The sequence below is a fragment of the Castor canadensis genome, chromosome 1 (genome assembly GCF_047511655.1).
Source record: "Castor canadensis chromosome 1, mCasCan1.hap1v2, whole genome shotgun sequence".
NCBI classification, from domain to species: Eukaryota; Metazoa; Chordata; class Mammalia; order Rodentia; family Castoridae; genus Castor; species Castor canadensis.
This window is the reverse complement of record NC_133386.1, coordinates 12,606,849-12,630,318: the sequence shown is the minus strand read 5'-3', so window position 1 is coordinate 12,630,318 and position 23,470 is coordinate 12,606,849. Positions and strand designations below refer to the sequence as shown.

At 37.3% G+C, this 23,470-nt stretch overlaps 1 protein-coding gene across 8 annotated transcripts in view; it reads right to left on the bottom strand.

Annotated features, from left to right (window-relative positions):
- The window catches only part of Ipcef1 (interaction protein for cytohesin exchange factors 1), a 166,012-nt gene that overhangs the window by 31,769 nt on the left and 110,773 nt on the right, over positions 1 to 23,470 (bottom strand). For all 8 annotated transcript variants that reach the window (XM_020185138.2, XM_020185141.2, XM_074071996.1 and 5 more), the window contains 4 exons: positions 14,211 to 14,284; positions 12,681 to 12,752; positions 9,291 to 9,349; positions 7,944 to 8,032 (listed from right to left, as the gene is read on the bottom strand). In XM_020185138.2, the coding sequence (XP_020040727.2) occupies positions 7,944 to 8,032; positions 9,291 to 9,349; positions 12,681 to 12,752; positions 14,211 to 14,284 (294 nt within the window). The remainder of the gene's footprint in view (positions 1 to 7,943; positions 8,033 to 9,290; positions 9,350 to 12,680; positions 12,753 to 14,210; positions 14,285 to 23,470) is intronic.

Below are 23,470 nucleotides of genomic sequence, written 5' to 3'. Positions count from 1 at the left end.
CCCTGATCCAGGCATCCTCCAATCAACACCAAGAATATTTCTAAAACATGAAACAGATCACAATACTCCTCTGCTGAAAATCCTCTAATAAATGCCCATCACAATTAGAAAAATATCCATTGTCTTTATTAGAGCTAAGAAGGCTCCTGTGGAGCCCTAACTACTGCCCTCCCAGGTTCATCCCTTCCCATCACCCCCTCACCTTATCCATTCAAGCCACATTGGCTTCTTTCTGTACCTGAAGCACATCTGTGATTCTTTCTTCCTGTCAGGCCTTCCCTGTGCATTTCTGGTTGGTTGTTTCCTTGCCGTCACTCTGACCTCAACTCAAATGCCACTTCTAAAGTGTCTCCCCTAACAGTAACAGACAACGTAATATTGTCTCCACTCTAACTCCCCACAATCTCCTAGCACATTACCCTGTTTTAATTTCTTCATTGCACTCATCAGTACCTGAAATAATTTGTTTAATTGTCAATATTATTGTCCCTCTTCTGTAACTTAAAACTGAAGATGCTCTAAGGAGAGGAACACTGTCTAGTTCAGCTGAGCTTTGCCTTAACCTCAACAGTGCCTGGCACACTGAAGGTACACAAAAATATCTATCAGTTGCCTGAATGACAGATTTATCAAGAGAAGCAAATTATATAGCATAAAGAACATTCCTTTGTTTTGTTTTGTTTTTCTTTTGAGCTAGGGTCTCTCTCTGTAACCCAAACTGGCCTCCAGCTCATGATCCTCCTGGCTTAGCCTCCTGAGTGCTGGATTTCAGGACTTTGCCATCATGCCCAGCTTAAAAAAACATTCTTAATAAAACATAAATACTTTGAAAATGTTACCTGCAATGATTAAGTTTACTTCTTTGCAATTTGACTTCTTCATTTCTAAAACTAATACAGGATATTTGTGAGAGTCAAATGAAGTGATCCTTTTTAAAGCTGTAGAAAAGCACCACACAAGTATAAAGTGCTATCTTTCTAATTCCCATTGGGAAATATTTGTAGAGCAAGAAGATTGTAAAGAATGTGCATGAGGTTACAATGATCACCCTCTTGTCCATCTATCCATCCATTAAATATTTATTTAGTTTTAAAACTGTGCTAGGCACCATCATAAATATTGTGAGTAAATAAAAAATATATACTGGACCCTGACTCTGACTTTAAGAATTTAATAGTTAGATAAATTAGAAAGATACACAAAAAAATGTAAAGTACAAGGCAGTTTATGATAATAACATGGAAAAAAAGCATCAAAAAGCGAACTGCTACAGAAAAATGGGGAGCGTTCAGAAGAGAGCAGAATTATCCGGACCCAGAGGACTAGGAAAGCTCATGTGAAGGAAGCCACACTTGAAGCAGACTTGAAAGATATTAGGTGGTAGTCTTGGAGTCTGAGTGGGGAGGTAAGCACGTTAAGAAACTTTCCCATTTCAGGTGCAGTACCAGGAAGCATGGAAACACAGGCAGATTCCTAAGCTCATAACAAAGGAGGAAATGGTAACAAGAATTTAGCAACAGGTTGAAAAAATCCCAAAGATCCTAAACACCAAGCCAAAGAGTAGGGGATTAATTTGGTAAGCATCGAAGATTCACTGAAAGGGTTTGGGCAGTGAATCAATATTATCAGAACTGTGCTTTAGGAAGACAGATTAGGAGGTGATTTTTAAGAGGAGAAAGAGACCAGATGCAGAGAAAGAAAAAGAATCTGATATTTTAATTATTCAGGCAAGAGCTAATGAGGACCTCAAGTAGGGGAAGTGGGAACAGAAGGCAGGAAGAGGTAGTAGGACAGCCACCATGCTGCCAAGGGACCAGGATGCAATGTGAACTGTTAAAGCAAGAAGCAAAAATATAACAAACAAGTTTCAAGAAAGTCTTAAAATGAGTTCAACATTCAACTATAAACCTGATGATTTTTTTTTGCATATTGAGCAGAAAGAATAATTTTTCCTTTCTCCCCTTTCCTTGTATATGCGGAGAGTCCATGATAATTTTTCATACAATTATCCATTGGCACACATTTATATTGTTTTGTATAACATAGATATTGAATAATTACGTGACCTTTACTATACAACTGTTTAAGATACATCCAGATACATCCTGTAAAAGTGAACTCTTTATTTCTAAAATTAATTCTTTCCTTTACCGTGTTTAATCTTCAACTTCCTTCTCTGTCATTGGCCAATGAGCCAGTTTTCAGGGTTTATTTTTACCCATGGCTTCTTTAGTTTGCTTCAACTGACTTTATCATCATTTTTGGATTTAAAAGAATTATACTTCTGAAAAGCATCAAAGTGTGTGTTAAAAATATTCTACACAAGGATACAAAATCAACATACAAAAATCAGTAGCTTGTCTACATACCAAAAACAAACAGGATGAGAAAAAAATCAGGAAAACAATCCCATTCACAATAGCCTTAAAAATATGGAATAATAAGCTTAACTAAAGAGGTGAAAGACTTCTGCAATGAAAACTATATAACAGAAGAAAGAAACTGAAGAAGACACTAGAAGATGGAAAGACCTCCCATCAAAATTCCAATGTCAATCCTCACTTCTGTAAAGAATCCTAGAAATTCACAGGAAAGTATAAAAGACCTGAAATATCCAAAGCAATCATGAGCAAAATGAGCAACGCTCGAGGAATCGTGATTCCTGACTTCAAAGTACAGTACAGAGTCATGGTAGCAAAGACAGCATGCTACTGGCATAAAAACAGACACATAGACCAATGGGGTATATCAGAAGATCCAGAAATAAACCCACATGGCTACAGACATCTGATTTTTGACAAAGGATCCAAAAATATACACTGGAGAAAAGACAGCTTCTTTAACAAATGGTGCTGAGAAAGCTGGATATCCATGTTTGGAAGAGTGAAACTAGATCCCTGTCTCTCACCCTGTACAAAAATCAACTTAACATGGATCAAAGACCTTAATGTATGATATGAAACCTGAAACTACTAGAGAAAAACACAGATAAAACACAAAGATATAGGCAGAGGCAAAGATTTTCTGAGTAGGACTCTAATAGCTCAGGAAGTAAGAGTAAGAATTGATAAATGGGATAGAATCAAATTAAAAATCTTCTGCACATCAAAAGAATCAATCCCTAGGATAAAGAGACAAAATGGAAGACAATCTTTTCCAGCTATTCATCAGTCAAGGAATATCCAAAATATATAAAGAGCTCAAAAAATCAAGCACCAAAGGAACAGATAATACAATTAATAAATGAGCAAATAAATTGAAAAAGAAAAGAAAAAGTAAAATTGACTATTAATACAATGAAGGAAAATCCAACATCTTTAGCCATAAAGGAAATGTAAACCAAAACATGGAAAGTCCATCTCACCCCAGTCAGAACAGCTATCATCAAAAATATAAGCAACAATAAATGCTAGCAAGAATGAAAGGTGGTGGGCAAGGTAGGGGGACAGAAGGAACCCTTATACACTCTTGATGTGAATGTAGATTAGAACAGCCATTTTGAAAGTTAATATGGAGGTTCCTTAAAAAAACTAATAATCGAACTATATGATCCCGTTATACCACTGTTGAGCATATATCTGAAGGAATCTAAGTCAACATACAATAGAGATACCTGCACACCCATGTTTATTGCAGCACTATTCAGAATATCTGACCTGTGGAATCAGCCTAGAGCCAATCAACAGATGAGTGGATAAAGAAAATGTCCATATATATGACCAGTGTGGTATTATTCAGCCATAAAGAAAAGTGGAATTATGTCATTTGTATGAAAATGGGTAGAACTGGAGATTGTCATGCTAAGTGAAATAAACCAGAAGTAGAAAGATAAACGTCACATTTTCTCTCATATGTGAAATCTAGACCTAACCAGAAAAAAGAAAAATGTACATGAATGTAAAAGTGGGACTTTTGGTGTGGGGGAGCCAATGGAAGAGAGGAAGGAAAAAAGGAGAGGGTGGTAGGATGAATGATTGAAGTACATTACATGCACGAATGAAAACAGAGTAATGAAACACATTAAATCATAAAAAGGGGAGGGTAAGAAAGAGGGAGTCAATAAGATCAAAGTACACTACATGCATGTGTGTAAATATAACAATGAAACCCTTTTGTGCAGTGTATGTTCTCCAATAAAATGTTGATAAAAGTGATCCGTTCAAAGCAGGGATCATGCATCTTTTCTTCTCTGTTTCTCTGGTATTTGAGTCATGTATTAGTGGTCTACCTTCCAAATAGATTCAAAATCCAAACGGTCCATTTCTCAACTTACCCACTGCCATCCCTGGTGGAACCTCCACCAGCTGGCACAGTAGATCACTTCACACTCACTCTGAGTCTTCTCTGCCTCTGTGCTTTCTTCCTACTGCCAGGGGTCTCTTGCACACACCAGCTTGAGAAGTTCTTTTAAATTGGCAATGGCTAACATCACTTCCAAGCTCAAATTTTCCAAAGACTCCCTAAATAACCCACAACACAATATCCAAGTTCTTAATGGCCTGCAGGCCATGTGGAATGGTCACACTACCCTGAATTCACTCCTACCTCCCTCAGCCTGGTTCACAACCTCCACCCACACCGATCTCTTTGCCTTTCTTGTACCAAGGAGATCTTGACTCTTCCCTTTGCTTGAGAAACTCCTTCCTGACATTCACCCGGCTAACTCTCACAGTGCTTTTCAAGATTTTCACTCAGAGTCAGACACTGGTAACTCATGCCTATAATCCCAGCTACTTGGAAAGCTGAGATTAGGAGGATCATGGTTTGAAGACAGCCTGGGCAAAAAAGTTCACAAAACTCCATCTCAATCAATTCTGGTATGGTGGTGTGCCTGTCCAGCTGTAAGGGGAAGCCTAAAGTAGGAAGACTGTGGTCCAGACCCATCTAGATAAGAAGGTAGACTATCTCCAAAATAACCAGAGCAAAAAGGACTGGAGGCATGGCTCAAGAGGTTTAAAACACACACACACACACACACACACACACAAAGCCCTAAGTATCTTACCTTATCCATTGCCAAAACCCAACCTCCACCCACAGGACTCCACATCTCCTCACCCACCCTGCTCAACTTCTGCTGACATAGGAGGCATTTCACTTACTGTCCTGATTGCTTATTATCTATCTCAACAAGAAGTGTGACTCCTTGAAGAATGTGAGTCATTCTGCTTTATTCCCTGATGTGTCCCAAATATTGAGAAGAGGGGTCCCCAATACTTCACTGAGGGAATGAATAAGCATGTAACCACAGGTCAGGTTATGAGACAGTGCTTTTTAAAAATTAATCTTAGAAGAAAAACATGTGGGGGAGATTTTAGTGATGTTTGCAGATCTTAAATCGCCTCATAACTTGGAAAATTATTGGGTTTGAAAGGTTCCTTTTTTGCTCTTTTGTGAATTTCAAGGAATGCTGGATAGTGATTTCTTCATACTATCTTCCAAAGTGAAATTTACAGATTACCATCTGTTTTGAACCTTTTAAATAATACTGTCAAAAAACTACCCATTTCTAATTCCTTGTGGATACACTTCCCATATGAATCCTGGAAGCCTGCTCACAATGAAGGAACATAATCAAAACCTCTCCTCACTCAGGGAAGGTTGTGAGTGCTCTTGTTCCCTGGTGGAATGTGATTCGGCCCACTACAAGCAGAAATCCAAACGGATTCTGGGGCTGAAATTTAATTGTTTACCTTTATAGCAGTTAGAACAAATGGACAATGAAGTCATTTTTTTAAAGATTTAAAATATTTTGAGGTAATTTTCCAGAGTAGTATTACTGAATTCTGTTGAGTCCATCATTACAATATGAAAGTTCATTACCCAAAAATGTTGTTAAAGCAAAAACTTAGAAAAAACAATTATTCACATTCTTCACCCTATGCTTGTATATCTAATTCACGGGTAGCCTATATTATATTAAGCCAAACAAAAATCTGGGTTCATGCACTGAATACAAGCTACCAAGATTTTTTTTTTTAATTTCATTTGTTAAAAAAACCTAAATGTTATTTTAACAAGTGTCTTGCATATCTGTTTTGTAGAAACAGGAGAAAACAAAAGCAAAATCTGCCTGGAAATATGTGATCAGAAAGAAGAAATTCTGCTGCTAAAAGAAAAAAAATGGAACTATTCAGCATTTATCTATTTGCCAATATATTTCTTAAGAAAAATGTTAGCTTGACTGTCCTTCTAAAAAATGATCAACTTAGAAGTGTTTAAACATGTGATTAATGACTCAGAAAATTCTCAGGAATCTTCTGAGTTTAATGACTTACCATGGCTCAAATAAGCATCCCTACACTCACTTGTTTTGAAACAAGTATCCTTGAAATTTGGGCACTGTTTACCGGGTGTCTGACCTTAAAACTTGACATCACTGAACTTTTTCCTCAACCACAAAATGAACACAGCAATGTATACTTCCTTATGACCTCAGGATAGGAAACAATTTTTAAACCAGAAAAAAAGACAGTAACCACAATGGAAGTGATGGTTATGTCTGACACATTAAGATCAAGATCCTTTTACAAAGAGTAATAGTGACAACAAAATTAGAATAAGGGCAAAATAGTTTCTGCTGGGTATTGAGGGGGTGAGGGGGAGAGGGAGGGGGTGGAGTGGGTGGTAAGGGAGGGGTGGCAGCAGGGAGGAGAAATGATCCAAGCCTTGTATGCACATATGAATAATAAAATTTAAAAAAACAAAGAGTAGTAGTGAAAGAGTTTAAAAACATAAAAAATGACATTTTCTCACTTTTAGCTAACAAACACATATGACAAATACATTTATTCTAAGTTATAGATTAATAAATTAAGAAACCCCATAAATCAAAAAGAAAAAAAGAAGACAAAGAGGAGGCAGCAGCCATAAATGTACAAAAGGCTTAAGAGACACTTCACAAAAGAAAAAATCTAAATAGCTAGGAAACATGAAAAGACATTTGGCCTCATTAGTAATCGGTAAAATGCAAATTAAATAATACTACTTCTTAAGGGTATTTGAAGATTAAATGATCATTATTTAAACATATATAAGTTCTGGTACACTGTAAATATAAAAACCATGAATCTGGCTGAAGGTATAGCTTCAGCAGCAGAGTGTGTGCTTAAGATGCAAGGCCCTAGGTTCACTTCTCCTACCAAAAGTGATTATTAAATAAATAGATAAATGGCATAAATCTAGACCAGACATGGTGGCTGCATGCCTGTAACCCCAGCTACTCAAAATGCAGAGGCAGGAGGATCACAAATTTGAAACCAGCCTGGATTACATAGAGAATTCCAGGCCAGCCTGGCAAAAAAACAAAACAAAAAACAAACACTTAAGTCTCCATTTTCAATGATCCTTGTCTGACCCTCTCTACAGCCATCCATTCAAACATGAAGCAACTCTGCATCCCTAACACCCATTAATAACCTGAACTACAAAGCTTAGAGTGAAATTTGGATTCCTCTCTAGTGAATACACAAAATCATGCCATATGTAATTTTAAAAAACTGGCTTCCAGTCTTTCTAACCCTTTTCTTTTCATTTTTATCCCCTTAGCATTCATTTTCCATTGTTGTAGTACACAGAGCTAAGCAAGGCAGTGTAAATTCTTTCTGAGAACAAGTAGAGTATAAATTAACGTTACAAAACAAGCCTTTACAAGCACTGGCTGTCACATAGAACTCCTTTTCATTTCCATGAATCCTCTGAGCAGGATCCATCTGTGGGTCACGCACAAACATGCCATACTTGTCATGCAGGGTCGGGGGAGGAGGTGTTGCTATGGAGAAGGCTCAAAATCAGCACCCTGAGAACTGCACTTGTTCTTTGGCAGCTGCCTTAATTTAGATTATTCTAAAAATTTATCGGTCAAGGCAGTTTCTGTCTAATGGGAAGGAGTGATGTCCCCACATGTGATCAATGACCAACAGACTACTCATGTCTGTACATACCAAAGGAGAGGAAGTCGAAGAAGAGTAAGGAGGTTGGGGTGTCTCCCCAGTCATTTCAGGATCTTCCTGCTCACTTTCACTGTAGCATTCTATAACAAATATGAAAATGTTTAATATTTGAACACTGTCATCACTTAATCCATAAGGAGCAGAGGTTTTTCTCCATATGGCTATTGAAATTTCAACCCAATTCAGAAAGTGTGAATCTAGGGAACCACTTAGTACAAAGGAGTTACATAAAACAGCATCCAACAAATAAGAAAAGGTTTTACCCCGGCTCAGAGGAAATAAAGTAACTGCTCAAAGGAGGTGTGAGTCACATCCTAAGGGAGCATAAAGTCAGTAGTGATTATGTTTGATGTAGGAATTATAATGAGCTGAGTGGGCTGACTCTGGCCCAATAACTAAACAATCAATGGTGTACAAAGGAGTAAGGAGCACCAGGCTGAGGGAGCAGGCTGAGCGATATATATGGAAATCCCTGGAGGATATGGGAAAAGACAAAGAAAGTGGTTTGAGGGGGCGCATATCATCGAAGGTCTTAAATACCAGGATGAGAAGAAGAAAAATTTTTTTTCATTGCATAGTTCTCCCCTCCCCAATCTATAATCCAATGTGTGCTTATTTTATAGGAAAGAGGACCAAAAAGATGGCTAGGTCACTGATTTCACACTATTAAATTGAACTTGTCTGCTGTTTTGATTCAACTTGCCACTTTTCTATTTCTAAATTTAAATTTTTAGGATTTTGTTATCAAAAGATTTAACTCCTTATTCCAATTCCCAAGTGTTACGTATGCTCAGCATTTCAGCAATAGTATAAAGCCTCCTTCTTCTCCACACTGAGGAATAACTGTATCATTAGGAAGTAGACTCTTGCAGCTTTTGAACCCTGAGAGCTACAGAATGAGCTAAAATTATGACATGTGTTGCGATCTGACCTTTAGTCAGGGTAAATTAGTCTCAACATACACTTGGCGGAAATATTAAAATATCTTAGAGGAAATAGTGGGGTGGAATTATCTGACTAGATCACGAAAAGTTCACGTCTGTGAGTAAGAATTCAGTAAGTACAACAATAAAACATTTGCACTGGCAGTTGTTTGACTATCAGTGAAGCCCACAGCTGCTCACGTGTGGGTGAAGTGCAAAATCATTCAGAGCTGGCACAGGAGGCTCTAACCCATGTCAGTGAGTCGTGTGAATATGTCTGTCTCTATGTTTCAGATCATTTCAAATGCCAAACTGTGTTTCATCTGGATCAGACTATACATAGAACTTGACATTGCATTTTTCCATCTTCTTCTAATACTTTTGCTAAATTCTCAGAAATGAAAAATAGACATACCTTCATCCTTTGAAGTGGACTCTTGATGGATTACAGCTAATCCAAGTTTATTTAACCACCTAAGATTCAAAAAGAAAGTAAATGTTTGACCAAGGAGATTGGACCCTTGCTCACTCATCTTTCCCATAGATATTGAAGGGTCTCAGCCAGACTTTATAATGAAATTAAGTCCTAATTCCACCGTTAGTATAAACATTTCCACAAACAGCACAAATGTATGGCATTGAAACCTAAGACCACTGGTTTAATTCCCTTGCTCTCCTTACTCAAGGTATGCTTTGCAAGATAAGTGAGAAGAGCCATTGTCTGGTTGGTTTACCTGAGCAGATAAATTAGATATTCTAAAGATATGAACAAGTATATCTTCTTGTGTAATTACAAATTTGAAACTTTTAGCAATCATCAAAACATTTATCATTGAATTTGGTAAATGATATTAAATTAAAGCTGTATCTCTATCATTCTTAATAGTGCCAATTTATTTCTAAAGATATTAGAGAACACCCATTTTAAAACCAGAAAGATTTTTAAGCCAATCAGTAAAAGATCTGGCTAGGGGTTGACAGACATTCCTAAACTAGGGAAATTTTTAATTCCTCAAAAAAATTATGTCAGGTAAAAAACTGACAAGGTTCTCATTTGTCAACTGATTTATCATTTATCATTATTTTGCTAATGATTTATCACTTTATTAATAATGAATTCCAATTAAACATCAATACAAAAATAGAACTACATAAGTCAAAAGAACTCAAGCGTAGCTTATAATTTCAAGCCACTGTAGTTCCTTCTCAAGATTTTAGGAACACATTTCAAATCACAATATTTCAAATGATAAGAACCAAAATGTGTCTATCTCATATACCTATAGACATAGAATCTTATCCTTAAAGGTAAAATGTTGTTTTGAGACAGTCAATATCTAGGTGAGCTATTTCTCACTTATTTCTAGTTTTCTGTATTTTTTTAAATATTCCATGTTGTATATTTATTTGTGTAAGAAAAGAGACAATTCAATAGTGGCTTAAGCAGCAAACACAATATGGAAAAATATTCTGAGCCTCAATAGTATTTTAGGAAATGTTTATCTAAACACAAGAGAGTAGTTTTCATCACTCTGTTGGCAAACATTAAAAATATGGTTGATTTCTAAGGAGAAAATGAAAAAATAAACATTTTCATCCACTACTGAGTTCATCGTGAAAATTTTGAGCAATTCGATGATATTCTTCAAATTCAAATATCAACTTTCTTTGCCCAATAATTACAATGATGAATATCTATCTTACAAGAAGGTATCTTCAAGTACATAAATGTGGTAAAATGTTAACTGTCAACAAGGATTATAACAGCAGAAAGAAAAAACATTCAGACAATACTATTGTCCCTTAATAATAAAACGGATAAATAAATATGACATTGATTCTATGTTATAATGAAGCTAATAAAAATACTGAGGCAGGGGAGTTGTAATGATCTGGAAAAAATCTTAACACAGTATTAATTGAAAGGAACAAGCATAAAGCAATATGTTTAGCCTGTTCTAATGTACTTTAAAAATTATTTATTGGTATATGTGCATAAATCGCTAAGCACAGGTAAGGGTCAGAAAGGATATACATCATACTATTAAAAGTGGTTAACCCTAGGGGAAGAAGTTAAATTGGAAGGGGTGTGGGATGGCTCTCATTTTTTCCTTCTATGTGATCCCATTTTTATAAGAATGATTAATGTATTAACTAAAAGAAACACAAGTACATTTTAAACAATGGATCAGGAAAAACAATAAATTTCATAGTTCACCTTAAAAATACCATAATAATTTTTAGCTTATACCTGATTTCATAATTGTGTAAGCTGGCGCTACCCCATAAAAAGTATCCAAAAGTAAAATGGGCAAATTAAAAAGAGAGAGAGAATAATAGCTTGCATTGGGGGTACCAGAAATAAGAAAAGGCATCTCTAAGCTCCTTTCCAATACATGAAAATCTAGCAAAGTGGAAGGGTATTGACAATAAATAAAAGAGTTCTCTCAGCCCTTACCCCAAACCCATGTCCTTCTCTTTGCCACCAATACTTGCTGTGAGAAATTGGCGACTGTCTCAACTGTTTGACAGTTTTCTTTGTAGATTCCATCAGCCTACAGTACCTCCTTTGCTAACAACTTTTGTAAATACTGTAGCAATACAAAAATTTCCCTTTGTGGCTGAGTAGATGGAGGCACAAAAGGACTTATGTTTATATAAAAATAGATGACAGATGTTTCCTGGGAGTTTGTTGTATTTTAACTCAACGCAAATGTGTGTGTTGGAGAAGCACAAGTGCTAGAAAATGGATGTGTAAAACAAGAACGTTTTCCCACAAACACTGTCAGAGAAAGGCAACAACCTCCCATCTTTTCTGGGAAACCAACTCTTTCATTACCATTAATTGCTTACCCCAGTTCTTGTAAATTGTGAGAATCACTGCAGAACATGTAAAGTTTCTTACATGTTAAACTTAATTACCTTTATTTTCATCATCCTTGAGAGAAATGTCACCACCCAGAAATGCGGTTACCCAAGGAGGTGAACGTCTAAGACAGAACCCGTCACTCTAAGGCCACCCCCTTCCACCCCTGAACGTTATCAAGCACATGTGTGCATTGCTTTTGCCTATCATCTTCTGCAGTGGGGCACATGATAGCTGTTCTATAGACATATTTTAACTGGCTATATGAAGGTAGTAAGAGACACCGAGAAGTCTAAGACTTAGGCTCTGATGCCTCAAGTCAGCATCTCACAGTCAGCCTCATTCAAATAACAGCCACTGTAATACACCTTAGTCTGAACCAGGCAGGAATGACCTGGAAGAGTGCCCAGACTTAAACAGAGGAGGCAGAAAGTGGAGCTAGAGGTGTAACTTTTAAACCAGATATACTCTGCACAAGGGCATTTTACACATGTTAAGGATGATTCGTGGAGAGGCAGGAGTCCATGAGCCCTCATGATGACCACGCAGCACACACTGAAAGCTGCAGAGACAGACTGCACATGAGAAGCTGTGAGATCAGTTCCATAATGCATTCGTCTTTCTCCTTGTGATAGCGATTCTCATTTTAGCATTTTCTTATCATGACTTCTGTCTACTCCTTTCTCAAATTAGTGATTCCCTCAGAAGAACATTACAACTTTTCATAAAACAGACTTTTAAATATGTGTAGTTCTCAAAAATGCCTCCAAATTACTAGAGAAGGCAAGGAGCCTTTATAACAGCTAAAGAAATTAATCCCTAAGATAACAGAAATAGATAAAATAATAATTTAATAGGAACATTGGATTAAAATTCTAATGCCTGACCAAAGTAAATTTACTCACATAATAATTGGATTTACCAATTTATCCTACTTACACATTCATTTCTTGTAAATTTTCAGCTGCAAAATAAAAGGTCTTGATCTGCGGATGGTTGATCTTAAAAGCACTAAAAGGCAGAAAACACAAACACGTAAGAATTAGTGTTTGTAGTCATCAGTGAGTCTGAAAGTATCAGTCAAATGTTAAGCATTGTAAGCTTGTCTGCTTTCTTTGTGAACTTACAAAAAATAATTGTCACATTAAATACCTGTTATCTAGTTTCTGTTTCATATAAGAACTGAAGGTCAATTTATTATGTCAAGATGGAGTCTGAGCTAGTCAATATTTTCCATTTAAAACATATGGGCATACTATTTTCATTGCTAACTGCTTTACTATAAAGATACAATAAACTAAAAGTTAGAGTCATTGAGGTGTCAATTCACAACATTTAGATCAACTCCTTCAAGCCAACTACATAATCAAATGTACAGCAAAATATTATGATAAGAAAAGAATGTGGTCTGGAGCTTCCACACCAGAACAACTCATCAGAAACCATTTCTAAGGTACTCTGTATTAGTAAAGGAAAAATACAAGGTGGATTTTAGTTTAAAAGAAAAAATAAAGCATTAAAAATAATAAACCAGAAAGTCCATCAACTTTACCATTTACACCGGAAGTCCTGTAGGAGAGGACACAGTTTTTTCAAATAGCCAAACACCGCAAGAATCAACACAACCCATGACTCATCAGACACCTGCTGCTATACCAGAGTAGCAAAGAATTAAAGCCAACACCAGTTTTTAAATTTTCTTAGAAGAAAATCAGTACCATATCTCAATAGGGAAATGCCTATTTCTGATAAAACTGTAAAAGATATCAAAAGTAGAAGAAATAATAAGGAAAAGGTGAAAAAGACATGAATGCAAAATACAGTAGGATAGTCTCATGTGGAGAGCAGGTGACCACGAGCCCAGGGTGCAGAGCCAGCTCTCCACTGGGCCCTAGGCTGCTCACAGACACTCCATGCTCTTTCGTTCTCTATGGAACAAGGACCATGAGCTGGAGAGGGCTTTGTTCCTGATGGTTCTCAAATCCTTTGGACGTGAACAATATCAGGATATAATCCCAAGCCCAAGACTTCTCAGAGAATTCATTCCCAGGGGTTCTATGGACAGTGCCATGAGCTAAAATGAACTGGTCTCGCTCTCTTGTCTGAAACTCTGTCCGGTGAGCACCATTTAACTATTTGTTCTTTTTACAGTGTCAACACCTTGACATCTGACCCCCCTTCCATTCTCGATGGGAACATGTTTACACTCTATCCCAGACACAGTCATCAACAACAGTCTGTGCCAAGACTTCAGGGGGGCTTTATAACCCATCTGTGCCATGAATGACAGGCCAGGAAATGAGAAGTTAAAATATTCGTATAAGTATTTAAGGTAGCAACCCAGAACGACCAAAACGCTCAGGCATTTGAGCTTTACCTCCACTCACTCCAAACTGCCACATCACTAGCTGAGCATTACCAATGTATGTGATCTGGCTCAGTGCTTGTGGGGTGTAAAAGACAACTTACTGCTTTTTCTTGCATTCAGATGCTCTTTCCACACTGAAATCAGGAAGGTTGACAAATCCATCAGCTTTCTCTGCCTGAAACAAACGCATATCACAAATAGAAATAAATGCATCAAGCCTAGGGATGATTTATTGAGGTCATACACATAGAATATGAATGGTACAATGAAATGAGGTCAAACCAAAAGACACATCTCTGAAGCAGCATTAAGTAACCATGGGCTTATCCCAAGATACACCATTTATGAGAGAAAACAATATTTTCTTAAGTCTCCCAGAATCTTTTCATTAAGTGACATGACACAGCTTAGGGATGGCAAATGTATGACAAGCACAGGGTTGGCCTCTGCTCCCTTCCTGTCTTCGTGGAACCCACAAAGGGAAACAAACTCTTCAGAGTCCTACTTCCTGCTGAACTCGTAGTCGTCCTCCACATCCTTCTCATCTTACTATTCTGCTAAGCCACAAGCACATACGATAAAAGTTCATTAGCATCCTTGCTATGGTAGACAGAACCCTGATTTGGGAGTTATCAGATGTATGATCTAGCTCGTCTTGGTTGTGTAACTTGAATGAGTGCAGATAAGCAAAATATTAAAAAGATACTCAACAAACTATCTCCTTGCCCAAGTCTGTAGGCAGTATTTTAGGAATTAAATCACAAAAACACATCTTCCAAAACTCCAGTTCCATAACTGATTCCTATAGAGGAAAGACTTCAGGAGAAAATGAGGCTGTTGAGATAAAGAATGAACATTGCTTTAAATAATCAAAAATTCCATAGGAAATGTAAATATCCCCCACCTCTCTGTGAATATGTTAATGTACATTTTATGAATAAAGTATAAATGACCCAACAGGAGGCTAGAATGACATAAATGGAACCTCAAATCTCCTTTCATCTACACATAACTAAATCAATGCTTACTTGGAAATGAATATAAATTTATATTGAAAATATCATCTTAATTTTAAAAGTCAGCTGGCTATTAAATTTGTACTATGGGCGCTCATGGTTCACTTTGTCATTCTGTCATTTTCTATCATTGACAGTAAGAGAGCAGCTAATACTCTCTTCTGCAGGAAAATAAACTATGAAATATTCAACCTTTCCCCATCTTCTGCCCTGCATGACTCAATTTATTGAATTCTTCTCCTTATGCAACTTATCTCTTGATGAGATGCTTAATTACCACACCTATCCTGTTCCAAAGACAATATACAGTATTCAAAGAACATAAAATGTATACATTAACTATTTATACAATGCTTCCTGTGGATCCTCAGTTCACATTATAGAAAAGTATACTTTTGAAAAACAGTGAAGCTCGATCGAGTCCTCTTCTAGAGATCTTCCAGAGGAATTGAAAGCAGACACTCAGATAAGTACATGTACATGCATGCTCACAGCGGCACTATTTACAGCATCCAAAAGGTGAAAACAACCCAGATGCCATCAATAGACAATGGATAAACAAATCATGACGTACCGATACACGCTATGCTGATGGCCTTTGAAAACAGTATGTTTAACATACTGAGAGAAATCAGACAGAAAAGGTCACATAGTATATATTTCATTTATCAGAAAAATTCAAAACAGAACTCCATAAAAGCGGAACACAGACTGATAGTTTACAGGCACTGGGAGAATGAGGAAAGCAAAGCAGCTTCTCAAAGGGGTTGGGGTTTCTTTTGGGGATAAGGGAAATATTTTGAAACAAGACAGAGAAGGAGGTTTGTACATTGTGAATATACTAAATTGTCACTGACCTGTTCACTTTTATATTATATGATTCCCTTCCAAATTAAAAAAAATCAATGTTTTGCCAAAGTATTTTAGGTAAATTCCAGTAATTTATTTAAATAGAAAATCATTTATACTCCCCATTTGTTTCTACTTCCTCCTCCCATTCATGTTTATGCTCAGTGTTCCAGAAAAACTGTAGAGGCAGGAACACCAGTAACACAGATGCTAAATCCCATCCAACCATTCCAGTCATCACTTGATTGAACTCTGGAGCTACTCCCTCTCACCTGGAATGGCCTCCTAGCTTGGCTTCTCAGAGCACAGTGCTGCTGGCCCCCTTTCCTCGAACTGCTTCTTCCTCTCTTTCATGGGGTCTCCTCCTCCTGCATGATTTTTAAATGTCACTGTTCCCCACTGCTCTGTCCACAGAGCTATACTCTTCTCATTCTAGTACTCCCGATGGTTGATCAGACATTCCCATGGCTTCATGTGTCATCATTGTCCACGTGTTTCCAAAACACATACCTCAAACTGGGACTCAACCCTGGAGTTTCTAACCATGCAGTGTACCTATTCACGTAGGTATTCCACGCGCTCCTCAAAAGTGGCTAATCCAAACCTGAAGTCATAGTCTTACTCCCTAACATTCCTGCTCCAATAAACAATACTAGGTGCCAAAAAAAAAGGGGGGGGGGAGATCTGGAGTCATTCCAAACCATTCCATCCCACCTATGGTTTAGATGTTATTTGTCTCATGCTGAGGTTTAGTTTGCATTGTGATGGTATTGGTGCCTTTAAGAGGTAAGTAGGTTATTAAGAGAAATTAATGCAGTTCTCACAAGAGTAGCACACATTCTCTCCGGACAGGATTTGTTGCTAAGAGACTGAGTTGTTATGGGGCTTGGCCTCTTTTGCACACACCATTTCCCTTTCCACTTCTCACCAGCATGTGGCAAAGCTGCACAGATACAAGTACCATGTCTTGAACCTCCAGATCTCTGAACTAAATAAGCATCCTCTTTTCTTTGTTATAGAAAATGGACTAAGACAATCCTCTTCTCAGAATTCTTGTAAATAAACACAAAATTGAATCATTGCTTCACCTGTCACAGATTTTTATCCGTTAACCATATTACCAACCATCTCCTTCAGACCACCACTAACTTTTCCTTGAGTTGCTGAAAAAACCTCCTAAACTATTTTCCTTTTTTCTAATTCTCTCCTTCCATTCAACTTAGAATCCAAACTACAACCACAGCAAACCTTTATATCATGAGTTGTCTTCATGTCACTGCTCTAATTAAGCCCTGCATGGTTCCCAATTGCTCTGGAATAAAGTCTAAGTGACTGAGCAGCAAGCCCTAGGACATACCCTAATTCATTCCACAGTTCCATCTTTTCCAATGTCCTTGTCCTCTGCTCAACCAAAAATAAACAGAAAAAGTAGAAACAATACTTCTATTGGCTCAATTAGAATGGACACCCAATTTGTGGCATGATTAATCTCTAAACAATAAATCCATGTAAAAGATAAATTACAAATCTTCATTTGGGTGAATTCCTTTTCTGCATGATGGAGATGACTGTGATTCCTTCAAATGAGATCCCAGATAAATTTGGAGGAGTCATTTTAGTGTTTCTCCCGTAAATCTTCCTTTTATAAACAGAGGCATGTTTTTCATTATTCTGAAGACATTCCAGCTATATTCAGAGTCACAGACAACTGTGTCAAAAATGGTCCTTGCTTATTTGACTTGCAAAAAAATGTCTCGAAAATGACAATCACAGTGGGCAAATCCTCAGAGAGTGACAGTTTTCTTCTCTTCCTCCTCCTTTTCCTCCTCCTACCCTTTTCATATCCTTGTTGTCTGCTCCATTAACTAAAATAACTTACTTGAATGGTATCCTTCCCCTTTAATGACTTCTAACTTTCTAAAAAGTTACTTGACAGTATGTATTTGTACCTACAAACTTTCCTCTGACTGCTAATGTAATTTAAAAAAAAAAAAAACCCTCCATCTTTCCAGAAACATCAAGTCATTTGGTAGACATTGTACGAACTTGTCTTAAAAAATCCAGTCTTTGATTCTGAAGCACACAGTACTTTGTTCTAATTCAGTCCACCCACTTTCCCCAGCATCTCTGGTCCCCTTCATCTCAGTGGAGCATCATGTACACTTTCTGTCTTTAGCCAGCACTAAATGCACACTTTATGAAACCATTAGAGTTAAAGTGTTGGAGAGGGGAATAAAGGTTGCTGATTTTTCTCTCTCATGTCAGAAATCACCTGTATCTTATCTCCCCTAAGCATTCTGCTCCCATTCACCTACAGGGCTCTCCACAGTCATTTATTCAACAAATATTCACAGAGCACCCTCTTCATACTGGGCACTGTGCTAGATACGTGGGATATGTCAGTGAACAAACTAGAAATCTTTGCTCTCCAGGGAAAACAGACGAGCTCAACATGTAAACACATAAATTACACAGCATGGTAGACAATTATTGCCATGGGAAAAAAAGTGAAGCTGATCTGGAAAAAAGAGTGTGCCGCATGGCATGATAGGCTGCTGGCTGCTCTCTGGGGCACATTACCCCTGCGATCTCATTCCTGTATATAGCTTCCAGGATTCAACTGAGGTGGGGCCTCCTCTGAAACTTTTTCATCTATGTTCTCATGTGTGTTGGTTGTTTTCCCTTTCCTATTATTAAAAAGAACTATGCTGTACGGACATGTCGCACTTTATTTACTAGTTGATGGACATGTAGGTTGTTTCCAGCTTTGGGATACCATGAATAATGCAGCTGCAAATATTTAAATGCAAATCGTTGTGTTGGCTTTCACTGTCCTCTGGTAGATACCCAGGAGTGGAATTCCTGGTGATGGTGCATTTATACCTTTTAGAAACTGCTGAACTGTTTTCCAAAGTGGCTCCTGTATCTCATTTTAACCCCTTCTTTATTTTCAGAGGGAAAACCATTTTCCTATCAATCATTCACAAAACTCATGCATGTATTCCACATGTATAGAACATCAGTCTTATCTCTAAATAATATGGTTACATCACCCAATAAAGTTAAATAGGATGGATTTTATGATATATAAAATGTCCCTAACAAAGCTGTTTTTTGAAATGGAATACAGAAAAAGGTTGGAATAAAATTCTTCTTATTTGTCTATCAGTGAAACCTAGAAGAAAGTACAATATGAGTTCTTTGATGATCTCACTTATGACTGACTGTGATTGGTTCAAACATTCACATGAAACTGAGTTAATATTTCCAATATTCTATGGTTTAAGCTTTTCTATAGTTTCAAATTTGGAGTATAAGAATTTGAGATGTAAATAATTGCAAGTTTTCATTTAAAATTCTGCATATTTAAGGTATTTTAAAAATAAACTAAAACAGAACATCAAATATTATTATTATTACCTTTTTTGTTGGTACTGGGGGTTGAACTCAGTGAGTGAACTTACTGCTCACTAGGAGGTACTCTACCATTTAAACCCCAGCCCCGGCCCTTTTGGCTTTGGCTATTTTTGAGATAGGGTCTTGCTTTATGCCCAGGCTAGCCTGTACAGCAATTCTTCTATTTGTGCTACCCTGCCTAGCTCAGATGGCAAGTACATACCACCATGCCCAGCCATTGGTTGAAATGAGGTCTCCTGAACTTTTTGACCAGGCTGGCCTTGAACCATGATCCTCCCAATCACTGCCCCATGTAGCTAAGATTGCAGGCTTGAGCTACCCAGACCAGGTTAAATATTAATATTTAAATAGAAGATTCTTAAAACAGTGAAAATACTTAGTATTTTTGTAATGGTACATGTCATTATACATTTCTCCAAACTCATAGAATGCTCAACACCAAGATTGAATCCTAATGCAAACCACAGATTTTAAGAGACAATGATGTGTCAAGGCAAGTTAATCAAATGAACGCTCTGGTGAGGATGTTGATGGGGGAGGAAGGTCTAGACCTGTGTAGGGGAAGAGGATAAAGGAGGGATTTCTGTATCTTCTGCTCAAATCTGCTATGAACCTAAAATTGCTCTAAAAATAAAACCTTTAAAAATGACTGAAAGAGGACATCAGATTCTATATTTAAATGTAAATGTAAGTGTCCAAGGCCATGATAAAGTTGGGCTTTTTCATTCAAGCACCTTAAAAAATAGACAAAGTACCCCTGCAGGTCACAAAGGCAAAAGGGGGATCTGCAGAAATAAGAGTGGTGTATAGTCTAAAGACTACAAGCGTAAAAAGGTGCCAAACCTGAGAAAAATAGTTAAAGTAGGACATTATTATGTATTTCATCATGAAAAAGTATTGTTAGCTCTATATTTTCAAGGAAACCATATTTTCTTTGATTCTAAGAAACCTAATTTCTTTACACTTCAATAATTCTGAAATCTAAGGCACCTTAGAATTTATTGTCAGTGCAGTGCCTCATTCTTAAAATCTGTTGTTAAATAAAGATTTCTTTGTAAAATGCTTTTGTGTTTATAAATGAATATGCATTAAAAATTCAGATCAAAATAAGCTGCAAAACTCCATTTCTCCAAATAGGTCCATTGTTTTCTCAGTTCTGGCCTGAAATTCCCAACACACTGGAAACAAAGTCTAAACTTCAAGTAAGGCTACTTATTCTCGTGCCACTGTGTAACAGTTGTCACCAAATTATCATGTTACATACAGACTTGTGACCACAAGAAAAATCTGAATTACATTTCCTAAAATATAAGCTAACAGTAAACTGAGATTGAAGAAGAGATGAGATAACATCAATTGTTAAGTTCTAGTTCTGCAGAGAAATATCCATTCTCATGCAAAGCTGGAAGTAATGCAGCAAACACCCAATGGAAGGAAACGGGGCAGTAACTGGAGAAGAGCACTCACCCCCTGACCCAGAAATCCCACTCCCTAGTCATGCCCTAAATACATCTTTGAGAATATGTATAATGATGTGTGCATTACAGTATTATTTGTATTTACAAAAGATTATAAAGAATACACACATTTATTTTCAGGAAACAGTTAAACAACGCAGTACACAACAAAAAACTGAAAAATGACAAGTGCACATTCAGGGAGAGAATACTGTCTGGGACAGAGTAAGAAAAGAAATGAAGATAATGGAGTATGAATTTTTTTGTTTTAGAAGGGAAGGAAAGGATGTGATTCAATATACATGTTTGGCCATGTCTGTAAACAAAGAAACAGTGGAAAATGAGCCCAGAGCAATCAGAAAAGGAAGGCAGAGGAACAAGGATGAAAGCAAGACTCATGTCTGCAACTTATTATATAGTTTTGACTTTGGAATTGGATAAATGATTGATATTTTCTAAAAATAAGAAAGCCAGATATGGTGGCTCAAACCAGTAATCTTAGCTACTTGGGAGACCAAGATTTGGGAGGATTGTGGTCCAGGTCAGCCCAAGCAAAAAGTTCTAGAGATCCTATCTCAACCAATGGCTGGGTGCACATGCACCATCAATCCAGCTAGGCAGGGAAGTACAAACAGGAGGATCAGGATCCAGGTCTGCCAGGGAATAAAGCAAGACCCTATCTCAAAAATAACCAATGCAAAAAGAGCTGATTGCATGGACCGAGTGGGAGACCACCTGCCTAGCAAGTGGAAAACCATGAGTTCAATCCCCAGTACTGCCCAAAACAAAACAAAAGCAAAAAATAAAGCAATTCTCCAAGTAAAAGACAAATGGATACAAATGAACAGAACTGAATGTAAGCATGAAGACATGTTGCCTCAAAATCATAATAACTCCAAGAGACTTGACAGCAGAGAATTTTGACCACTCACAGCTAGTGAAATAAACTCTAAGTACTTTCAGTCGTGACACTGTTACCATTTTTAGATTATTTGGGTAGTTTTTGCTCTACTCCTTCCCCGAAATGACACAAAATCTAAAGCCTCCCTCTGTCTCTCCTACAATAAAATCCATCACACTGCTGTTTGCTGATAAACAACTCACCTCTTTTCCTTTCAGAAAAGGAAATACAAAGATTAGGGCAGCAAGACCCTAACCTTGCAAATGTCACCTGGACCTGCAGGTGAGCTCACCAGCACTGAACTATGACTAGCACTATAACACACAAGAAAAATGGCTTTTTGTTTAGATTTTTTCTTCTGGATATCAGAAGCAGTCCTGGCAATGAGAATGCTTTAAGTCCTTTTACAAACTTTAACAAGTTTGGGAAATACCGGATAAAAGCTAACATTTATTGAGCATTTGACATAAACCAGTGAGGTACTGTTAGTAGCCTTTAGAGGAAAACTAATCCTATTCTAAGAGACAGAATCATGAAACAGGTGGGCATAGGAGAAAGAACCTTAGATTTGGAACTAAAATATCTCTCTACAAGTCAGTGTGTGATCTCAGGCAGAGACTGTATCCTCTCTGAGTCAGTGCCTCACAGTGAAAGCAGGTAAGACCAGCTTCTTGAAGCTAAGTAGGATCATCATGGATATATATATAAAACCATAAAATTGTTACAGCCATAAGAAATTTAATAGATTATTATCATTAGTCCTTAGGAAATAAGGAATAGAAGGAGAAAAAACAAAAGAGAAGAAATGAGTCAGAAAGGAAAAGCTGAAGTTAAATAAGCTTTTTGACTCAGTCTACTGTCCCCAGGCACTCTGAAGAGCTGTTTCTATGTCTCTGCTTTACCTTATCATCTTCACTTCAGATTAACGGTTGGATTTCAAATTATTTATAGAATAATAATGCCTGCAAGCTTACTAAATTCTTCATAGATTATCTGGACTCTATTTTATTAAAACATTATTAGATTTGGGTTTATCTAACTTTATCCTATGAATATAATTAGATTTTGATCCCAACAGACTTTCTTCTTCCAAATGCTAGAAATAAATATACTACATAGAAAATAGTAAATGTTTTTAGCTAAAAACAGCACAATTTCCTTACAGAACCAGAGACTGGCATTAATTACAAAAATGGACCAAAGTGCTGCTGATGATGATTATGGTTCTGGGATGTTTGTTCAACAAAGAACAAAGAAAAAGGGCTCTGAAGCAACAGGTTAGGTATAGCAGACATTGCTAGGCAGCCACAAACCCTTCCCACCCATGGGACCCTGGCCAGATGTCCCACTGCCAGCAGCTGCATCTCTTTGGGAAGGCTGTTCTGGCTGCCCACATCTGCTCTTCCATATATGTAAAGGGGCACAGGAATCAGTGTACCCAGGACAAAGTCTTTACTAGTGACTGATGGGACTTGGTGTCTGAACACCCCAGCTCCCTTGCCCTTTACCCCTTGGCCCTTGATATGAAAACTCCAGGTTGTGTGTTTTATAAGAGTGCACCAAGGTCCCCAGCATGATTAAGCTTCAGTTACCTGCAGTCATAATTTGCTTGCATTTCACCCTCTCAGTCCCTCATTCACTTTCCAAAAGCTGTTGGCCTTCCAGATGCATCAGTTCCACATGCGTGGACTAAACCTTCCACAGGTCAAGAATATTCAGGA